This window comes from Bufo gargarizans, chromosome 7, assembly GCF_014858855.1.
Source record: "Bufo gargarizans isolate SCDJY-AF-19 chromosome 7, ASM1485885v1, whole genome shotgun sequence".
Classification (NCBI taxonomy): Eukaryota; Metazoa; Chordata; class Amphibia; order Anura; family Bufonidae; genus Bufo; species Bufo gargarizans.
Genome location: NC_058086.1, coordinates 161,388,825 through 161,411,082, shown reverse-complemented (window position 1 = coordinate 161,411,082; position 22,258 = coordinate 161,388,825). Strand labels below are relative to the sequence as shown.

General features: G+C 45.2%; 2 protein-coding genes across 2 annotated transcripts in view; one reads left to right on the top strand and one right to left on the bottom strand.

Annotated features, from left to right (window-relative positions):
* The window catches only part of RPAP2 (RNA polymerase II associated protein 2), a 91,802-nt gene extending 74,294 nt beyond the window's left edge, over window positions 1–17,508 (bottom strand). The window contains exons 1-7 of the mRNA XM_044301409.1: window positions 17,426–17,508; window positions 14,692–14,737; window positions 12,920–13,034; window positions 11,811–11,909; window positions 10,962–11,027; window positions 8,212–8,300; window positions 7,034–7,069 (exon numbers count right to left, since the gene is read on the bottom strand). Coding sequence (XP_044157344.1) covers window positions 7,034–7,069; window positions 8,212–8,300; window positions 10,962–11,027; window positions 11,811–11,909; window positions 12,920–13,034; window positions 14,692–14,737; window positions 17,426–17,489 — 515 coding nt within the window. The 5' untranslated portion in view covers window positions 17,490–17,508. The remainder of the gene's footprint in view (window positions 1–7,033; window positions 7,070–8,211; window positions 8,301–10,961; window positions 11,028–11,810; window positions 11,910–12,919; window positions 13,035–14,691; window positions 14,738–17,425) is intronic.
* Window positions 17,509–17,906: 398 nt separating this feature from the next.
* The window catches only part of GLMN (glomulin, FKBP associated protein), a 45,993-nt gene continuing 41,641 nt past the window's right edge, over window positions 17,907–22,258 (top strand). The window contains exons 1-2 of the mRNA XM_044301730.1: window positions 17,907–18,153; window positions 19,587–19,669. Coding sequence (XP_044157665.1) covers window positions 19,628–19,669 — 42 coding nt within the window. The 5' untranslated portion in view covers window positions 17,907–18,153; window positions 19,587–19,627. The remainder of the gene's footprint in view (window positions 18,154–19,586; window positions 19,670–22,258) is intronic.

Sequence of the window (22,258 nt, the reverse complement as noted above, 5' to 3'; positions counted from 1 at the left end):
AGCACCCGGCGGCCACGGCGCACGTGAGTATAATGCTGCTCACTAACATACCATGGCAGCCATGACTTTAGTAGCGTCCTGGCTGCCATGGTAACTGATCGGAGCCCCAGCATTACACTGCTGGGACTCCGATCGGAACTGCCCACTGCCACCAATGCATAGACTGAAGAACATTCCCGGCACCCGACCTCTGACAGGACGCTGTGATCCGCGCGATTAACCCCTCAACTGAGGGGTTAATTGCGGCGGATCGCAGCGTGCAGTCATAGGGGCCGGGATATGGCCGGCACATGAACGCTACGTTGGTATTCAGGCATTCATTTGTGGCGCAGTTGCCACAGTCCCTCCCCTCCTACTCTGTTCTTATTGGTGGCCAGCGGCAGCCGCGCACAGTGGGGAGGGAGGGACTCCCTCCTTCTCCACTGTGCCGGCTCAGGAGAACATGGTGCGTGCCGAGAGCACGATCATTCACTACCGCTCCGTGGTCATATCGCGGTCTGGCGATATAGGCGATATGCACAAAATCCATATCGTGGCACAAATTTATATCGCATATCGCCCACCCTTACGATGCGCTACGAATTGGAAAATTACCTGCATCTATGAGGGAGGCGATAGTGGTGGTTATTCCAAAGCCCAACAAGGACCCAGTTAGACCTGATTCATACAGACCCATTTCTCTTTTATCTAATGATGTGAAATTACTAGCTAAAATACTGGCCACTCGGCTTAATAAGGTAATTACTCCTTTGATACATAGGGATCAGGCTGGTTTCATGCCGGATAGGCGCACGGCCAATAATCTCCGTCGACTGTTTTTAAATCTTCAGAGACTTAAATACTGGGGGATGTCGCGCAATAGTATCCATGGACGCTGCCAAGGCTTTTGATAGCGTAGAATGGGAATACCTGTAGGAAGTCTTGCAGGCCATGGGCTTTAGGTGGGGTTTTGTCTCCTGGGTCAAATTACAGTATAACTCCACGCTAGCAAGGATTAGAGCGAATGGGCTACTTTCCGAACACTTCCCTTTACGCAGGGGTACACGACAAGGTTGCCACTTGTTCCCCCTGCTATTTGCAATAGCAATTGAGCCCCTAGCCTGTCTTCTACGAAACTCTCCACATTGAAAGGGATTTCCAATAGGCCCCCGGGAAGAAAAGAGTCTCGTTATATGCAGACGATTTATTATCTACAGAAGTCCATAGACCCCGTAATGAAGGAGATTGTTGATTTTGGGAAATTTTCGGGGCTAAGAATAAATTGGGACAAATCCACAATTCTCCCATTGGATCCTACCCCACCACAATAAGGCCTCGCATGCATACCCCTGCAGCTGACCACTCACTTCAAATACTTAGGTATGATGATGACACCAAAACCAGCCGAATGCATAAAACTGAATTTAGAGCCACTAATTGCTAAATTTGTAGTCAAAACAAATGTTTGGTGTAAGCTGCCCCTTACGGTAATTGGTCGCTGTAATCTACTTAAAATTATATTCATGCCGCAGCTTATATATATATATATATATATATATATATATATATATACACATACACACACACATACACACACACACACACACTACACAACTCGCTGATATGGGTCCCACACAGGATATTCTACAAAATTCAGGGGATTTTTAGATCGCTGATCTGGAAAAAAAAAGCAACCGAGAATTCGCATAGAGACACTCCAAAAAAGTAAGGAAGAGGGCGGCTTGTCCCTCCCGAACCCATGGTCCTACTTTATGTCTGCACAACTGCAACATGTCCGAGGGTGGATTAGAACAGTTGATCTAGACTCCTCGGCTGATATTGTTGCTTACAGTATGAGACAAAAAGCACCTATTGCTTCAGTTGAAATGAGGAGGCAGCTCCCTCTTGGTAGGAAACTTCCCACAATCTCCCTTAGAACCAAAGTTTGGTCAAAATCCAAGAAATTGTCAAATCTAACAGGTTTTAGCGACAATACGCCATTATGGCGGAATCCCCAATTGCCAGAGATATTCAGGCTAGAAGGCTTTTCCCCATGGGAGGAGAGGGGCATATTGTTTCTGGGCCAAATTCCATCACATGGAGGGTTTAAAACCTTTTACCCAGCTTCAGGAAGAGTTTGACCTCCCCAAAACTGCCTTTTTTCAATTCCTCCAATTAAGACATGCATGTCAAACGCAATTTCCAAAGGGTATAGTAATTGCAGTCTCTCCTCCTGTGGTGAAACAGCTACTGGAGGGCAGGTCTGCCAAAGGCCTGATATCCCGACTATATAAATTTATACTTGACGCCAATGTCTTCTCAACCCCCTTGGTGGTAAAAGGAAAATGGGAAGAGGATATAGGGACAATGTCTCAAGAACAATGGACGACGTTCTGGCTTTAACTACTAGTCTTACACTGAACGAATCTCAGAGATTGTCTCAGCTATACTTAATACACAGAGTGTATAGAACCCCAACATTTCTATTTAAAATAGGCACACGACCGGACTCCACATGCCCTCGCTGTGGAGCAACAGAAGCGACATTGCTTCATATGGTTTGGAATTGCCAAAAATTGGGAAAATATTGGGAAGATATACGTGAAATCATAACCGTTAAGACTCAGATAAGATTGCCTAATGATCCCAGGGTCTGTGTATTGGGTATTCTGAATTCTCCAGGAATTGTATTCACAGAATGCTGTTTCAGGCGAGGGTTTTAATTGCTAAACATTGGATACGGGAAAATCCACCCAATGCACAGGAATATATAAATAGGTTGAATACAGTTTTACGCCTCGAAAGAGGGGTCTATGTCAAGAGAAAATGTCCAAACAAATTCCTGTCAATATGGAAGGGCTGGTTGGAAGCTGGGAATTTGGCTTCATTAGCACTGACAAGAGATTGCATAAGAGGGCAACTATCCCTACTGGGCCACTTACCTTAACACAAGCGGTCTACTGGGGAAGGTCGCATACTCACTTTACTATCAGTTCTCATTGAAATGGCCTTTTTGAGATATGATTAATAAATAAATAAAAATTATCTCTCTGCGGGATCAAGCAAAAAGGGGGGGGGGGGGGGGGAGAGATTGGATGTTAAAGAGGACCTTTCACCGATCCTGACATTGTGAACTAAGTATACAGACATGGAGAGCGGCGCCCGGGGATCTCACTGCACTTACTATTATCCCTGGGCGCCGCTCCATTCTCCCGCTATGCCCTCCGGTACCTCCGGTCACAAAGTTATGGTAGGCGGAGTCTACCCTTGTTCTGCTGTGGCGCTTGCCACTCGCATCGCAGAGCTCACAGCCTGGGAGAAAATAACCTCCCAGGCTGTGAGCTCTGCGCTGCGATTGGCCAGTGCTACAGCAGAACAAGGGCAGACTCCGCCTACTATAACTTAGTGAGCGGAGATACCAGAGGGCATAGCAGGAGAACGGAGTGGCGCCAGGGATAATAGTAAGTGCAGTGAGATCCCCGGGCGCCGCTCTCCATGTCTGTATACTTAGTTCACAATGTCAGGATCGGTGAAAGGTCCTCTTTAAGTAGTTATCTAACATTATTTTTGTAATGTCCTGTATTTTTATAATACCAAGTTTCTGTCTATGTAACTTATATTACGCTGACTCAATGTTACTATAGTGATAGATTCACTAACTTGATGGATAGACTGACAGGATCTTTGTTATTGTATACAAATCTTTATTTTGAAAATCAATAAAAAAGGATTCTGATAAAAAAAATAAAGGGAACCTGTCGCCTGGATTTTGGGTATAGAGCTGAGGACATGGGTTGCTAGATGGCTGCTAGCAGATCCGCAATATCCAGTCCCCATAGCTCTGTGTGCTTTTATTGTGTAAAAAAAACCGATTTGATAGATATGCAAATTAACCTGAGATGAGTCCTGTCCCTGAGATGAGTCCAGCGTGAAGGAGCCCAGCACCGCCCCACATCCTCAGAATCTCCTCCTTGCTCCCCGACGTCAGAAAGCTAGAGCGCCATAATCTTGCGATGCGCAAGCTAGCGCATGCACAGTGTCGTCATAGTGTTCCTTCCCTGTGCTGGCATCAGCCTCAGAGAAGGAATTGCGCATGCGCTAGCTCACACATCGCGAGATTACGGCGCTCTAGCTTTCTGACATGGAGGTGAACAAGCGGGCCGTACTTCCATGGAGGTGAACAGGAGCTGCAGAGTTATGGAAACATTACAGCTTGATGTTCTACACCGTGTACATTCACTTGGATGAGTGTTAAGGAGACGGTGAAGCAGAGCCCGCTAGTCTGTTTCCATAACTTCAGCCACTGCACGTGATGGGAATAACTCTTTAATTGTAATTCAACAGAGAAAATTAAGAGGCTCTGTACTGTAAAATAATGTGCACGTAATTTGACATTTACATTGAAACAAAATGTGCTTCAAGGGCTTGAAATTCAGAAGAAAAAAAAAAAATATAAAAAAAATATATATATATATATATATATATATATATATATATATATATATATATATATAAGAAAAATGGCGGCACTGGCTCAAAAAATGAAAATGCGGGTGCACGTCCCAAAGGGAATGGACTAGTTGCCCTGTTGAATGTAGCAAGAAAAAAGAGCGGCACTCCAAGAAGTAAAGTGATGAATCCTTTATTCACACCAGTGGTGCAACGTTTCATCACTTTACTTCTTGGAGTGCCGCTCTTTTTTCTTGCTATATATATATATATATATATATATATATATATATATATATATATATATATATATATATAGTTTTCCAAAGAAGAGGCAGCACTCCAGGATAAAAGTGAAAACGACCCGCTTTATTCCCCTGTGCAACGTTTCAACTGCTCATTGCAGTCTTTCTCAAGCATGAGAATAGCTTGAGAAAGACTGAGCATATAAATATCTCTTGCACAAAGGAAATTGGAACTAGATTCCCCAAGTTCAGGTTTGGGGAACCACTCGGTACTGGTGCTAATGCATTTTCTATCAGGGGAGCATACTCTTGTGTCTCATATCCTGTCTGTAGATATGAAAATGTGCTGTCAACCTAGCAGAGACGCCCAAATTACAGGAAAAGATGTATTGCAAAGTACCAATTTCAGTTAAGGAGAGCCTGTCATTTCAGGGGACTTTTCAGAATAAGCTGTCATGAGTGTGTGCGTTAGGAAGAACACTATATGGGACCATTATATGATTGCATATGGTTTCTCCGCTGAAGCCTCCCTCTCTAATTGTCAGTTTTCCCTGAGCTAGTGGTTGGAGACTAGCTGCTATGATGTCTCCCATACACAGCACACAGAACAGGAGATTCTGCTCCCCGTCTCTCTGCAGAATAACCCCTAAATAATCAGCAGAAAGGTTTCTAAGACTTTGTTCAGATACGCGTTGTCTGTCAGGAACCTCCATTGCATATTGTTATTATTTTGTCCAGGAAAACAACAGACATCAAAATGCAAACCTGACAGAACCACTGTCAATGGAAAAAATAGAAATTACAAACACAGGCATAAACGGAGCCCTTTTTTCTCCAAATCTCCACATCTATAACCTATATAGATATATACCCTTCCTGCATACTGCAATGTCCCCTCTTCCTTTAAGCCCTTCCTAACGCAGCTATTTATCCACAGATATGGCATTTCAGTGACCAAAATGCTATGCCCAAATGGTGCCATCTGAGACACACTGCGCCCTTCAAATTGTTAGGCCAGGTCTACCAAGTGCTGAAATGCCATAAACAGTGGTTTGGTTATGCTGCAGGGTTCAGGAAAGACCAACATTTGGCTTTTGCAGCACGGTTTTCGAAGAACTGGTTTACGAGCGCCATGTTGCTTTTGAACTATTTTCTGAAAACGAGAAATGTATTTTATTTTTCTCTTGACGGTGATGTGCGAGGGCTTATTTTTTGCAGCATGAGTTGCCACTATTAGATTGCCTGACAATATTCGGGAGGTGATGTGACCCAAAAATGGCTGTTCTCACATAGTTTTATTTTATTTTTATGGTGCTCACCTGATGGGATAAATCATGTGTTATTTTTGTAAAGGAGGCAGTTATGGAATCAGCGATACCAAACATGTCTATTTTTTACATTTCTGTTCAGTTTTACACAATAAAATCATTTTTGAAAAGAAAAATCATGTTTTTATGTCATTTTCTGACAGGGTGGATTGTGTGATCTTTTTATAGAGCTGGTCATTATAAACAAGGCAAGACCTAATAGGTCTAGTATTTATTTTGTAAGGGTACTTTTCTTCCCTTTAAACCTTTTTTTTGAAGCTGCTGCATGGCACTGGTTGTTTTTACCTGCCCCAATATTTCAAGTCCCTTTCAATGCCAGCTTCACCGAAAGGTAAACCAACTGAAAGGGCATTCCAAGACGGCAGGATAAGCCCTCAATTCATGATCGGTGGTGGTTTGGCTCTGGGACCCCCACCCTTCACCACAATGAATGATTCCCCTCACTGTTCATACAGGCACAGCAAGAAGTGACGCTTGTACTGGATCAGAGTGGATCCCAGGAGTTGGACCCCCATCAATCAAATACACATTGCCTATCTTAAAGAGGTTGCACACGACTGGAAAACATGTCTGCTTTCTTCAAGAAATAGCGCCATACCAGTTCTTGGTTTATATCTGGAATTTAAGTGAATGGGGATGATCTGCTTCCTCCTGTACTGGAGTTTCTTGGGACCCAACCCCTATATAATCAATAAGGTTTAATAGGTTTTAAATCAAAGAAATAGACCATAGTCAGCTCCAATTGGGATTTTTCTCTTGGACTTTTGGAGCCCACTATGGCTTCAGAGACTGGTACCACCGGAGGATCCTCTGGTACTCTGTTTCTGGAAGAAAGCAGCCATGTTTTTCCAATCCCTTACAACACCTTTAAGAATAGGCTGCTGATATAAGTCACAGAAGACTCCAAATATGCGTTATCATGCAATTTGTGGGAAAAGAGTAGCTTAAAATTGTGCTTTCACTCAAACACTATTTAGTCACACACATAATCAAGATCTTGCACAAAAATAATAACTATAGAAATAAGCTTACCTTTTCCCCTCCTTGAGAAGTTTAATGATGGAGAGACTGAAAGGAAATATTAAAAAGCAGCGTGAAAATTAACAACATCAAGGGGGGAAAGATCACAAAGTCAAATATGTCAAACTCTTCTTTTCCTTTCCTTTATTAGCTCCTTAATAAACCTTGTGAAAGGGCTGCTAAGAGAAATGTCATCCTGCAAACAGGTAAACCTGTACGAACCTTAATACCTAGCACCACCTAGTGGTCGTACTGGGTAATGCATCAACATTAATAAAACAAGATGACCTGAGTTATTGAGGACGGGTCTGGATCAATCACTTTAGACTTACATGTTATATCACCAGTATACAAAATAAAACAAAATGGACCTCTGTCTCATACAAAAGGGACAAACAATCTGTGCGCTGGTCCATTGTACATAAGACACAAGGAATCAGAACATCCTGAATACATCGGTACCCTGCCTAAGCTTATTTTCCTATAGGATTTTTTAAATTTTATTTTCTGTACAAGATATTTTGGGCAGCCATCTGGACTGAGTTGCACTTATCAGCATTTAGAGATGGGCTTTACAGCAGCCACAAGGACCAAAGACACAGTAGTCTGGAGAGGACTCATTAATATCTATGGGAAAGTTTCCTAGACGTGTCCTGTAGATAAGCTTGATTAGCACGATTCTGTGTTACCTATATATGTCTGATAAGATGATAATAAGATGACTGCTGTAATGCTAAGTTCACATATGCCATGTGAATGCCAGCAGCCTGATGGGAAGGCGCACTGCCTAATCGCCCGGACAAAATGTCCTGCAGTGTGTGTCCAGAAAGTGGTCTGATCCCCGTTGGATTTTATTGTAGTCAAAGGGGATCTGGCGATGCCTGGCACTATGCGGCTTTGCCGGACACAGTGCATGCTGGCTGCCCGAGTTCATATTGTATACGTAAATTTATCCTAACAAAATTTGTATAGAACAGGAATGGTTATCCGGTCATGAGGGTCAGTGACCACAGTAAAAACTGCAAGATTTTAAGATTTAAAAAAAAAAAAAATGTAGATAATGACATGGAAAATTAAATAAAAACATCAAAAAAATTAGTTTTGCATAAAAACTCCATGTAAACAGTCATTTTCTGATGACAGATTTTATCAGAAACCAGGCTGAAGAAGGAAAACGGAATGGAAATCACCTTTCTTCTTCTCGGCTCCACACCGGGGTTTGGGGGATTTGTGCTTCATAATACTTTGATGCCCGATAACAAAAATTGCTACAGAAACACTGAAACACAAAGGATACTAGATCAACAACCGCAACTTATTTAAATTACATTCATTAATGAAAGACATATGGGTTATTACACCAGCAGAAACCCTCAAGAGCCATTCTATTGGGTATACAGTATGGATTTCTGCACAAATTGGTCATAAAATGTTATCTGATCTTCATCTAAGTCACAACAATAGACAATCACAGTCTGCTTAAACTAATAACACACAAAGAATGAAATGTCACCATGTTTTTATTGAACACACCATGTAAACATTCACAGTGCAGGTGGAAAAAGTATGTGAACCCCTAGACTAGTGACATCTCCAAGAGCTAATTAAAGTGAAAAGTCAGCCAACTGGAGTCCAATCAATGAGATGAGATTGGAGGTGTTGGTTACAGCGGCCCTGCCCTATAAAAAACACACACCAGTTCTGGGTTTGCTTTTCACAAGAAGCATTGCCTTATGTGAATGATGCCTCGCACAAAAGAGCTCTCAGAAGACCTACGATTAAGAATTATTGACTTGCATAAAGCTGGAAAGGGTTATAAAAGTATCTCCAAAAGCCTTGCTGTTCATCAGTCCACGGTATAAGAAATTGTCTATAAATGGAGAAAGTTCAGCACTGCTGCTACTCTCCCTAGGAGTGGCCGTCCTGTAAAGATGACTGCAAGAGCACAACGCAGACTGCTCAATGAGGTGAAGAAGAATCCTAGAGTGTCAGCTAAAGACTTACAAAAGTCTCTGGCATATGCTAACATCCATGTTAGCAAATCTACGATACGTAAAACACTAAACAAAAATGGATTTCATGGGAGGATAGCACAGAGGAAGCCACTGCTGTCCAAAAAAACCATTGTTGCACGTTTACAGTTTGCACAAGAGCACCTGGATGTTCCACAGCAGTACTGGCAAAATATTCTGTGGACAGATGAAACCAAAGTGGAGTTGTTTGGAAGAAACACACAACACTATGTGTGGAGAAAAAGAGGCAAAGAAAGCTAACATCAAAACCTCATCCCAACTGTGAAGTATGGTGGTGGGGGCATCATGGTTTGGGGCTGCTTTGCTGCGTCAGGGCCTGGACGAATTGCTATCATCGAAGGAAAAATGAATTCCCAAGTTTATCAAGACATTTTGCAGGAGAACTTAAGGCCATCTGTCCACCAGCTGAAGCTCAACAGAAGATGGGTGTTGCAACAGGACAACGACCCAAAGCAACGACCCAACAGAATGGCTTAAACAGAAGAAAATACGCCTTCTGGAGTCGCCCAGTCAGAGTCCTGACCTCAACCCGATTGAGATGCTGTGGCTGGACCTCAAGAAAGCGATTCCCACCAGACATCCCAAGAATATTGCTGAACTGAAACAGTTCTGTAAAGAGGAATGGTCAAGAATTACTCCTGACCGTTGTGCACGTCTGATCTGCAACTACAGGAAACGTTTGGTTGAAGTTATTGCTGCCAAAGGAGGTTCAACCAGTTATTAAATCCAAGGGTTCACATACTTTTTCCACCTGCACTGTGAATGTTTACATGGTGTGTTCAATAAATACATGGTAACATTTACTTCTGTGTGTTATTAGTTTAAGCAGACTGTGATTGTCTATTGTTGTGACTAAGATGAGATCAGATCACATTTTATGACCAATTTGTGCAGAAATCCATATCATTCCAAAGGGTTCACATACTTTTTCTTGCCACTGTATATAATACCATTGTATTGGACATACAGGTGAAACTCCAAAAATTTTAATATCGTGCAAAGTTCATTTATTTCAGTAATGCAACTTAGACTCATTACATGCAAAGCGAGATATTTCAAGCCTTTATTTGTTATAATTTGGATGATTATGGCTTACAGCTTATGAAACCCCAAAGTCACAATTTTGAGGTACCCTTTGCCCAGGGGGTATGGATTAATTAGCTGACTAGAGTGTGACACTGAGCCTAGAATATTGAACCTTTTCACAAAATTCAAATTTTAAGTTGCATTACTGAAATAAATGGACTTTTGCACGATATTCTAATTTTTTGAGTTTCACCTGTAGATTATACCATTGTATCAGATAAATATGATACCATTATATCGGATATATATGATACAGTTGTATAGGATATTTATGATAGAGTTATATCGTGTATATATATATATATATATATATATATATATATAATATACTATCTGCCTTATTTGCAGAGAATAATGCATTGGTGAAAAATTTTCCCGCTGATAACCTTTGTAATAAGCACTAGATATGTCTATTGTCCAGGAGACATACGGAGACATTATGATAAGTTGTGTCGAATAACACAATCATAGTGCAATATAATCCACCGCATGCCAGATATCCAGATGTAGCTTCCTGCACATGAGTGGATGTATTTTGCGGATCTGGAAAATACGGATACCAACCGTGTTGCAGTCGCAATGACTTCAATGGGTTTGTGGTCCGCATTTTGCTGCCAAGTAAGGGACATGTTCTATCTTTTTATATAGGATTTATATACAGATGCAGAAAGCAGAATATTTTTGCCAAATGCAGACCACAGACTCATTGAAGTCAATGGGGTCGAAAAAAATAAAATAAAATGCGGATGGCACATAGACCGGTACGTCCAAAATAATTTGAAATAAAAAGGCGCAAGAGGCCACTGCTATGTGATACTTGCCTTTCTTTCTGTAATATCATATACTTTGTTGGTTCTGGTAGATATTTTATACTTTTGTTTCGGTACCTTTGGGAGGGAAAAAATAAATAAAGATCAGGGATATTTTAAAACAGATTCCAGCTCTTACAATATGATTCATAGCAAACAATACAGTACTGGAATGAAAGGACTTAAAATGACATTGTACAAAAATATTCTACCAATATTTGGAAACCATCAACAAGCTGGTGGAACTTGCAAGTACTCCCGCACAAAGTGAAAATGCTAAAGATTTTCTATCCGGATTTGCGGGTGGAAAATCCGTAATGTATTACAGCAGCAGCAAAGTGATGAGAATTCTTCGCATTTTCACCCTTCGTAAATCATAGTGTGAAATCTGTCAGAAAATGCAGACACAGAACAAGCGGATTTTGTCCCCCGATCAGGTTATTTAGTGTCTGTCAAATTTGTGGTTATGTCTGATACTGCAGCTTTGTCCCAATTCATTCATTTCATTTCGCTTGTCCTACTGGGAGCATTCACACAAGTCACAACAAGCCTGCATGCTGAGAGACATTCCGTTTTTCTCCATCCTAATACGTCTATGGGGACACTTGACTGAAACAAACGGAACCATCAAGTGTCCCCATAGACGTATTAGGATGGAGAAAAACGGAAGGTCTCTTAAAGGGTTTTGTTTTGCATTCCATTATATTCCGTTATCACTCTGCTATAACGGAACCTATAACGTAATTCAATAACGAACCCGCCCCAACACCAGTTTTGATAAATCTCCCCCACAATGTTTTACATTGGATGACCACGTGGCTGATGTTAATCACTGAACCTGTGAAATGTATGTATACCTACGTTTTCAAGGGTGTTTTTGCAGATGGGATAGCCGCATATCTTTATAATGGATCGCTCTTCTACTATATCCTTATAGTGCGATGGAGAAATAAATTTGGCCTATAGAAAAAATATATATATACATAAAGTAAAGCTTTACAATCAAGATTTATGTTTTTGTTGCAGGTTTATAAACTGTTCAGTCCCTCCATATAATACTACTATACAAGGATATTGTATGGTGTAAGCTTAGACCAGCGTCCGCACCTGCGGCAGATTCAGCACAGGGGTGCAGGCTGGATGAGAAGTGTGGTGTCTAGCTTTATACTGACCTCTGGTTGGCTTAGGCTACTTTCACACTTGCGGCAGGACGGATCTGGCAGGCTGTTCACCCGCTATTTTGCCGTACCGTCCCCATTGACTATAATGGGGACGGGGGCGGCGCTCCGGCGCAGTATGGCAGTTCACGGTCAGAGGCCACTAATACATTCCTATGGTAAAAAATGCCAGATTGTATCCGGCATTCAGGCAAGTCTTCCGTTTTTTGGGCCGGAGATAACGTAGCATGCTGCGGTATTATCTCCGTCCTAATCGGTCAAAAAGATTGAACTGAAGACATCCTGATGCATCCTGAACGGATTACTCTCCATTCAGAATGCATGGGGGTTATACTGATCAGTTCTTTTCCGGTATAGAGCCCCTAGGAGGGAACTCTATGCCGGAAAAAAAAAACGCAAGTGTGAAAGTAGCCTTACTTTGAGAAAAATTCCCCTTCCTATGAAGCCACACCCCTTTCCCTACTAAGCCCAGCTCCGTTTGGAGTGAGCTCCGGTGAACGCAGCAGCTCGCTGAAACAGCCGATTGGTGGGGGTGCCAGGACCCGCACCCCCGCCAATGTGATAATGATGACCTATCCTGAGGAGGTTATCATTATCCATTCCTGGAAAACCCCATTTAAAAGAGACTTTTTTTTATCCTTCCAATCATAAAACTCTCAGCTAGGTTTGAGTCGTCCCCTGTTGTCAATGGAGGGGGCTACACGTGACCTTCACCCTACATAGAAAATAATGGGAGCTCTAGAAGCGCACAACTCCAGGAAAGTGATGTTAGAAAACACCATAGAGACCTACACAGTCCATCAGGAAATCCTCGGAGATGTTGTTCTCAAGGAGCCGTTCAACAATTTGATGCGCCCTTTTCTCAGTTTCGATTTTCTTCCGAATGGCATTTTCCAGAGCCGCTCTCCTGGGGGGGTTCATACAGATATATATTATGACAGCTCAGATATATTAATAATTATGTATATTAAAGATTACGAGGACATCTGTTATGGTTTGTGCTGCCTTCAGCAACCACTGCTGAGCTAATGGTCAAATGCAATCATTATATGTACAGTGAGAAGTCATGAATAATAATAACCAGCAGGCGGTATATACGGTCAAGATCAGAGACCTACTGCTTTATTGTATTTAGGGAAGGTGTCATCAGAAAATTATCTACTGTTTAAATCACATCTTTATGTTAAAGGGGTATTCCTATCTAGCACATTGATAGCCAAAACAGGGACACCGGCCGTGTGCATTCCGCATTTTGCCAAACATACACGGCCAGCCCTATGATTGAAATGCCTTTTTAAGTCCACGGAATGGAACTAAAGATGCGGACAGCACACCCATTGAAATGAATGGGTCCGCACCCGTTCCGCAAAATTCAGAAACAGATGAGGACCCGGACCTACGGTTGTGTGAATGCACCCTAAAGAAGGGCATACCACACATGCACAGCTTGCACTCCATTCATTGCTATGGGAGTTCGGAAAATAGCGGAGCAGCCATTGCGGTGAATGGAGAGCAAGCGGGTGGCCACCTCCCCATACACTGCCATGGGCCTGCCGGAAATAGCCGAGCCAGCACTCGGCTAGTTTTAGATCTCCCATAGTAGCAGTGAAGAAAGAAGTGATCATTGCTTACCTGGCAGAACTCATGCAGTCGCTCTGGTGCTCCCGGCCGGTATCCATTTACCTGGCTGCAGCGGTGATGTCTTGCCGAACAACACATGACTGCTGCAGCGCCATCTCTATTATCAGCTTTCCCTGAGCTAGTGCGCAGAGACTAACTGCTATGATGTCTCTAATACACAGCACACATAAAGAAGAGGAGCTCCAGCTTCTCCATCTATGTGCACAGATGTAGCTGCAAAGAGGAGGACTTTAGACAGCGATACTAAGCAGTGTAGCTGTGAATTCAGCAATGGGGTGAGGTAGTAAAACACTGACTACACAGCAGCAGCGGTTCCTGTGTTTGAGCCTCTCTGTCGAGTTTCCCTCAGTGAAGCTGCTAATTCGTGTTCCCCTGAGTCTCCTAACATGGATTTTTACCAGTGAATTCAAAGTGAGGGATCAGTGTCGGAGGGAGGAGGAGAGGAGACTTAAAGGGGTTGTTCGCTTTTTTTATATTGATAACTAGGGTTGAGTGAATTGGGTTAAGATTGCTGTATCCGAACCCAAATCTTTTAAAAACTTTGTTAATAACATGGGCTTTGTCCTACTGTAAAAATGTATGTCCTCCAAGGAGGTCTTTCTGAAGTTTCTGCAAATATCGCGAGACTTACTTCGTCTCATCTCCATCACGCGTCACTCTGTTTATTACCATAAAATACGAAGCAGAACTTCATTAATGAGGCATGAAGCAGAGTTCGTCTTAGTATTTTGATACAGTAATTTATGCAAAGAAATAAAGTGACGCGTGATAGAAACGAGATGAAGTAAGTGTCGCGATATTTGCAGAAACTTCGGAAAAACCACTGTCTGATTGACAGATCGATGTTTTAATGTGAACTACAAATACAAAAAACCAAAGTCATGAACTGTATAGAAAATGACTGAAAGCTGCAGGGACTTTACCTCTTTGCAGCATCTTCAGTAGTTGCCTCACTGAACTGTACTTTACCTGATACAAAGAGAAAAATAGAGGATTAGCAAAAATAAAAAGGAAACACAGAACATAAATAATGCAATCATTAATAATAATAAATATAATGGCAATACTGGAATTTTCATTGAGGTTTCATAATTGAATAGGTGTATTAGGTTATTCAAGACCAATAATGACCCCCCCACACACACACATTGCACTTACCTCGCTCCCCAGCACCCGCGGCACTTCTGATGCAGCCATCAATAGCAGGTCGCGTAGGGAACGAGCCTCACTAGCATCGCGGGTGATGCTAGGGGGGCTCGTTCCCATTGTGACCTGCTATTGGCTGACCCCCTCGCGTCGCAGGATGTTTTTATCCGCACGATGGGGAGATGCAGCGGCGGCTGTGCAGGCATCAGAAGCGATGCAGGTGCTGGGGAGCGAGGTAAGTGCAATCTGTGAGAGGGCATTATAGGAGTTGGATAACCCCTTTAATCTCTTATATATACAAAAATGTATTGTCTGTCGTCTGATGTTTGTTCTTTATACATGGACAAACGACTGGACCGATCTGCACCACATTTGGCACATAGGTACATCGGGTGTCTGGGAAGGTTTTAGATTGAGTCTCAGCACTCTAGGACGTACCGTTCTTGAGATATTCCCAAAAAGTGCTAATATGCTGTTCTCCATTCTGTCTCATAGAGGGGATCCGGGGAGATACCCTGCTATTACAACCATATGCCAAAATAGGACATGGGTTGTCTTCAAGAGATAAACCTTTAAGATGTCATTCCAGTAACAATTCTAGAAACCCATCCTAATGCCAGGTTTACATGCCCCCTTTCCTTAATGTTTTGTGGCCAAGGAAGCACATAGCCTTGGTGCTGCCTGAGGCCAAAATTGAAACATTCCACCCCCCCCCTCCCCATGCCAAATTATTGACCTAACCCCTTCCCTCCAGCCAGAGGTGTAACTTGACCAGCATGCACTTTCTATCATACCAGTGTCTTCTTATGTGCACAAGGGTCTTTGGGCCCCCTCAGGCTCCTGGGCCCGGTAGCGACTGCTACCTCTGTACCTTGGTCCTCGGGACCCACCTGCCGGTCATGTTTTCAGGATTTTCATTAGTATTGAGCAGGTGATATAATTAGTGTCCATGCGTCAGGACTGACCACAGGTATTCATTCTGTGGGATATTCCCAAATCCTGACCGGTAGGTCGGTCCCGAGGACCGAAGCCGAGAAACCTTCCTCTATAGCTACGCCCCTGATGCCCCCACTATTTCATTCTCCTCTGACCAGAGAGCTATAGCTATCCATTTCTATGAATTTAGAAGAAGGGAGGACTGAAGAAGTGTCTTGGTCTCTTCGCTATGAAATCGCTAGGAAAGCACTGAGGGGGGCGAAGGGAGCAGGGAAGCTGCTGGGCATGTTAGTCCACCTCTGACTGCAGGAGAAGGGGGACCAGAGAAATAAACAGGAGAGGGCGCCACTAAGAAGGAAAATGCAATGTAACACAACAAAACAATGGGGGTCATCTACTAACACGTTTACACCAGTTTTTGGCATAAAAAAGTTTCAAGACCCCTTTTTGAGACCTTTTTAGAGGGCCATGCGATGGATATTTTGTCACACTGGCGTTTTTACGCTCTCCTGGCCACTTAGGAGTGGAAAGAGGCATAAATGTTTTCACTCCAGGTGCACGGACTGCCAAAGACGCACCTCATTTATAACAAGGCGCACAACTCGGCGTAAATTATGTGCATCCCCGGCAGTGCAGGCGGAATAAAAGACCGGCGTAAAATGCTTTACTGCATGAATATTGCAATAATACTTCATTTGCAATCCCCTGTTCATTGCATAGTACTTTCCGTGAGATGACCTCGAGGAGGTCCTGACCTGATGCGCGTACATTATACGGAAGACAACTGGCCGGGACCTCAGCGGAAGAATCTGCAGCCAATTGAACGGTCACGTGATCACAGCTGAGAATTGGTTGCACAATGAACGGGTAAGGACTGCTAAAATTTTCTCTCTTCCACTCCGGTCCGGCCACCACCGAGTGCTCTCCCCATAGAAGTGAATGGGAGCGCACCGCGCATGACCGGCCACCGCTATTTTTGGGGGCCCTATAGAAAATGAATGGAGGGCGGCTGCGCATGCGCAGCGCGCTTCTCCACCACTTTCAGGACTCCATTTTCTAGCGATATGCCCCCATTGTCTGAGATCGGACAACCCCTTTAAGTAAAGCCTGGAGAACCCCTTTAAAGGGAAACAGTCACCTTGAGCCGTTCAAGATATGACATTGCCTTCCAATGGAAGTGTGACGATGTCTGTGAGGAGTACGAAGAGACTGCGCGGTATGTTTACTGCTATATGGAGAGGGGATGAGCGGCTGCACACACCTGTCAGCAGCGTTCACTTTAGGCAAGGAAAGCAGCGGTTTTGTATCCTCCGGACAGTCTATTCCGATGTGACACCATAGAAGTGCATATTATCACTTATTACTATTTCTGATTACAGAGCTCTTTACCGGTCACCTCAGCTATGCCAATCAAACTACCCACAGCATCTTTTTTAACAGTGGGCAGTCATAACCGTTCTCATGTCTATGGCTGCCTTTAAAAGGTGTCCACATCACCTGTGAAGTGTGCCAGTACAGTACAACCACCACATAGAGCAATGACCTCCAGATCACTTATTGTGTATTTTACCTTACCGACACTCTTTCTAGGGGACTTGCGTGATTTTCCAGTGGTCCGTCTCTCCGCCATGTTGAACATAAAAAAAAAAAATAGTTCCGGGTTGTGCGTTCCATGCCTCCTCTACACACACTTTTGCGTTCCACGCCGCGTTCCAAACCTCTGTTTCGTACACTTCTGCGTTTCAAGTGTGAGGCTCTCCGGCGCAAGCGCAGTGTGTCCCGGTGTGCAGCTGAACTTCGCTGAGATTTTCCATAAACTGTCCACTTGCGCATGCGCAGATCGTCAAACCTCAGGAACGCCTCCTCACGTCATTAGCAGTGCGACCGGAATTTAGGAGGTAGGGAAATCTCCCGAAGTAGGGTAATGTAACGTTACACCCGAACCTCATTGACCTACTCTTGTGCGGTCCAAGCCTCTATTAGTCACATTAGGCGCGTTTCAAGCCTCACTCGCAAACGATCTGCGTTCCACGACGCTGTCATGGCTATGTCTGCGTTTCAAGCCTCAGTCACAAAATATCTGCGTTCCAAGACTCTATAATGGTTATTATATGCGTTTCAAGCCTCGGTATTGCTAGATAGACTTCCCATGTGAGATTTGGAACGCAGCCTTTCAAATCTGCTGAACTGCATGTCCTCTGTGTTGTCACACTGTACTGACATGAGGGAGAGGATTTCCCCCTGTAGCCCGTATAGCAGGAGCTGAGTCCTGCCACTTCCTCCTCCACTCTGCAGTCGGGCAGGTGAGTCCTGTCAGCTTATTATATTCAGCAGTGTACAGGGGTTTCTGAGCTGAAGTGTATCCACACGTCATATACAGCACGCTGCAGTCAGAGGTTTATATAATGATCCTCTGCTGTAAATTATAACCATCTGTAACTGGATAAGAGCATTCGTTTAGGACAGGGAGCGGCAACTACAACTCCCAGAATCCTCCTTTTACTCCTGTGGAAGCTGGCAGAATAGCCGAGTAATGCCGATTGAGCAAGCGATTTTTTGGGAAGGAAGCGTTCCCTCCTGGCAATCGCCTACTCGCTACCGGAGGAGACCGCTGCTATTACAGGCAGTGATCTCCTCCACAGTATGGGGAGGGGTGATCACTAATGTCACTGCTTGTCCCCATGCTGTCCAGTGGTTTGCCAGCGGCATATTGTGATTAGATACCACAATCCGCTGCCGGCAAGTGCTGATTTTTAAGTATGCGTTTGCTCATTCATCTGTCAATCTGCGGCATTATTACACTGCAAGATGATCGCTGACGAGTAGTGTTGAGCGAACTTGTGTTTTAAGTTCGGCGTCTAAAGTTCGGGTTCAGGTTATCGAAGAATCGTGTTATGGATTCTAAATTCCGTTACAATCCGTGGTAGCGGAATCCATGATGCAATTCTTCGATAACCCGAACTTTAGACGCCGAACTTAAAACACAAGTTCGCTCAACTCTACTGACGAGCATTCATGTGAACGCTCGTTAGCGCTTATCGGCCGAAGAATTGGCCAGTGTAATACATCCCTAAGTTTGCATGCTGGGAGTTGTAGTTTCACAGCATTTGGAGTGCCGAAGGTTGCTGATCCCTGACTGCGTCAGGAAGCCGGAGAAGACGGCCGGCTGTTTATTCCGGTTAAATGATGGATTCCAGTGCAGTGTATTGGGGCGACTACTGTCTGTCAGGTGACTGATCCGGTACAGCTGCTCCAAGCAGAGCAATGGCGGTGATTACTGCAGCGGCCCTGTTCACACAGATGGGGCTCTCTGAGGTATGTCAAATACTGCAGCCTGGTTTTCTCATAGGGGGAGATTTATCAAATCTGGTGTAAAGGTAAAAAGGTGGAATCTGGTTGCTACCTCTTTGCATACCACCAGTGAGGGTGAACGGAGAAGTGGTCACGTAGGCATCATGCAGGCTGTGGAGAGATGCGATAGAAGGCGGTGTATGCTCGAGCTGGTAAGCCATAGACTGCAGGCATTCGGGGGGGATGATATCTTGGGAATGGTGCACTTTCAGAAAAAACGTAATTACAAATTAGTTTCATTCGGGAGGCTTTGGGAAATGTGCTTTGACTAATAACTTGGCACGGCCCCTTTAAACTCATTTGTGTGCATGAGCCCCAATAGTAGTGCTGTACAGAATGACTGGAGCGCAGTGCGTTAACCATTCTCTTCTCACTTTGATTACAGATTGCCTGGGTATCCTTCACCTGTCCACCTGGCCAAGTACAATGGCGGCTACGGCAGACCTCCAAGTGCTCATACAAAAATTTGTAAGCTTTATGTATTTCCTTCATTAAAAGGGGTTGTCCACCTTCTAGACCCTGCTGATCTGATATGGTGACCAATAACAACTTTTGGAACAACTTTTTTTCTTTCAACAGTCTTCGCTTTTACATATGGTGCCATATTGACCAGAAACACACAAAAAATATTCACATAGATGTGTGCGAATTTAATGATTTGTTACGGTTGTGTGCATGAGGCCTAAGGGTGGGTTCACCTCAGCGTGGACCTCTCTGAAAGTAACAGATCTGTTAAAAGGATTAAGGGCTCTTTCACACTTGCGTTGTTCTGTTCCGGCATAGAGTTCCGTCGTCGGGGCTCTATGCCGCAAGAATCCTGATCAGGATTATCCCCATGCATTCTGAATGGAGAGAAAAAGTCTTCAGTTCAGGACCGGAACGTTTTTTGGCCGGAGAAAATAACGCAGCATGCTGCGCTTTTTGCTCCGGCCAAAAGTCCTGAAGACTTGCCGCAAGGCCGGATCCGGAATTAATGCCCATTGAAAGGCATTAATCCGGATCCTGCCTTAAGCTAAACGTCGTTTCGGCGCATTACCGGATCCGACGTTTAGCTTTTCTCGCCCAGTTTCCTTGGGGGACACAGAAGACCTTGGGTATAGCTCATCTCCATAGGAGGCGTGACACTAAGTGAAAACTGTTAAGCCCCTCCTCCACAGCTATACCCTCAGCCTGGAGAGAGAGACTGCCAGTTTTTGCTTAGTGTCCAAGGAGGCAAGACACTCCCTGCTACTGCAGGGCTGATTCTCCTTGTTTAAATTTTGATTTTTACTTTTTTCTTTTCTTTTTGTTCCAGATCATCAGGGACAACAGAGTCGCACTAGACCTCTCTGTTTCTCCCGGGGTCGAGCTGCGCCAGTGCCGGTCATCCGCACTGCTGCCTCCCCCACAGAAGGCAAGGTGGACCAGGGCAGCCCAGCTCCCCTGTATCCCGCCAGCGCAAGGGTCGCCCGCACGCCAAGCCCCTCTTCCAGCGTCCTGCCACTACGGTGCCAGTAGCTGAAGGGGCGACCCTGCTGGAATGGACCGAGGGTGAAGACGGCTATGGTGAGAGATTGGCTTCTCCAGCCCTACGACCCCCCCCTTTCCACCACCACCACCACCCGGTCTCCTGCGTGCCTAACCCCCCCCCCCCCCCATGGCCCATACTGTGCCTCTCTGAACAGCTTTCATAGCTGTGATGGTGAATGCCTTGCCTCTGATGGCAGAGGTCATGAGTTCGAATCCCTGGACAAACCTTAACCCTTCCACTGCTGGATCTAGGCTGGCCCCTGGGGTGCCGCAGGGCGGCAATCTGCTCCCTGCTCCCCCCCTCCCCCTCCTGGCCCCATAGGACATGCAGCTGCTGTCCCCCTTTATCTTTTGATGTCCCGCCGGTATATGATACTACGCGGGCACCCGATCTCGGGGTCCCCCCATCTCCTTACCGGAGCGTTGCTCAGGGCCTGGGGCCCGCTCCTGACAGACCTCGCCTCCGGCCGGCATGGACATTCCGGTGCGGCCGGGCGCCGCAATGACCTGCTGGGCCGCCATCGGGCCTGCGGGGCCGCAATTCCGGCACTCCATTTGGGCCCGACTCTTCCGGCCTGCGGGGTGGGCTCCCGCGGCCGGTTTAATGCGCCGCTCCGCCTCAGTCCCGGCGGTATATAATACTATGCGGCCCCGGTCGGCCGGGCGCCGCACAAATTTAGGCCCCGGCTTTACGGCCTACTAGGCCGCGAAAGTCTGGCCTTTGTTGGAGGGGGCGGGTACTTCTCCAGGCGCGAATTCTTCCCGCCTGGGGCTTCCTCCGCCCCCAGTGGATCGCAGCGCCGGCCCCCAGGCCGGCTCCCTGTTAACCCTTTGGGTGCAGGCCGGCTCCCAATGGGCCTGTATGGTTGGCCACCCCTTTTTTCTCTTGCATCAAGAGAATCTGTGCCCTATATGGTGGTTCCCCTTTAGCCTCAGAGAGGCTGTTTTAAATAAAAAAAATAAAAATAAAAAAAAAATATGAAATAATAATGAATAAACAGATGTCTAACAGATTCTTGTGGGCTGCGCAGGACGCTGCAGCCTCATCGCAGTAGTGCTGCCTGTCTGCATGCCCCCCTTCCATAGGCAGCATGGTTTCGCGCTCCCAGCCTGCGTCGCTGCCAGGTGCATTTCCCCTTTTAGGCGGTTTCTTGCCCTCTCCCGGGATGCAGCGCGGGCCAAGTGCATGCGGTCAGTTCTGTAGGCAGCATTCGTCACCCTCTCCAGGTATGGTGCCTGCCATGGGCATGACCCCCCCCCTCCCAGGCGGGATACTGCACTCTCCCTGGCTGCGGGCTGGCCCTGTGTATGACCTTCTTAGGCGCGGTGCTGGCCATGTGCACGACCCCCTTCCATAGGCGGAACGCTGCACTCTCACTGGATTCGCTGCCAGCCGTGTGCGTGACCCCCTTCCATAGGCGGAATACTGCACTCTCACCGGATACGGTGCTGGCCATGTGCACGTCCCCCTTCCATAGGCGGAACGCTGCACTCTCACTGGATTCGCTGCCAGCCGTGTGCGTGACCCCCTTCCATAGGCGGAATACT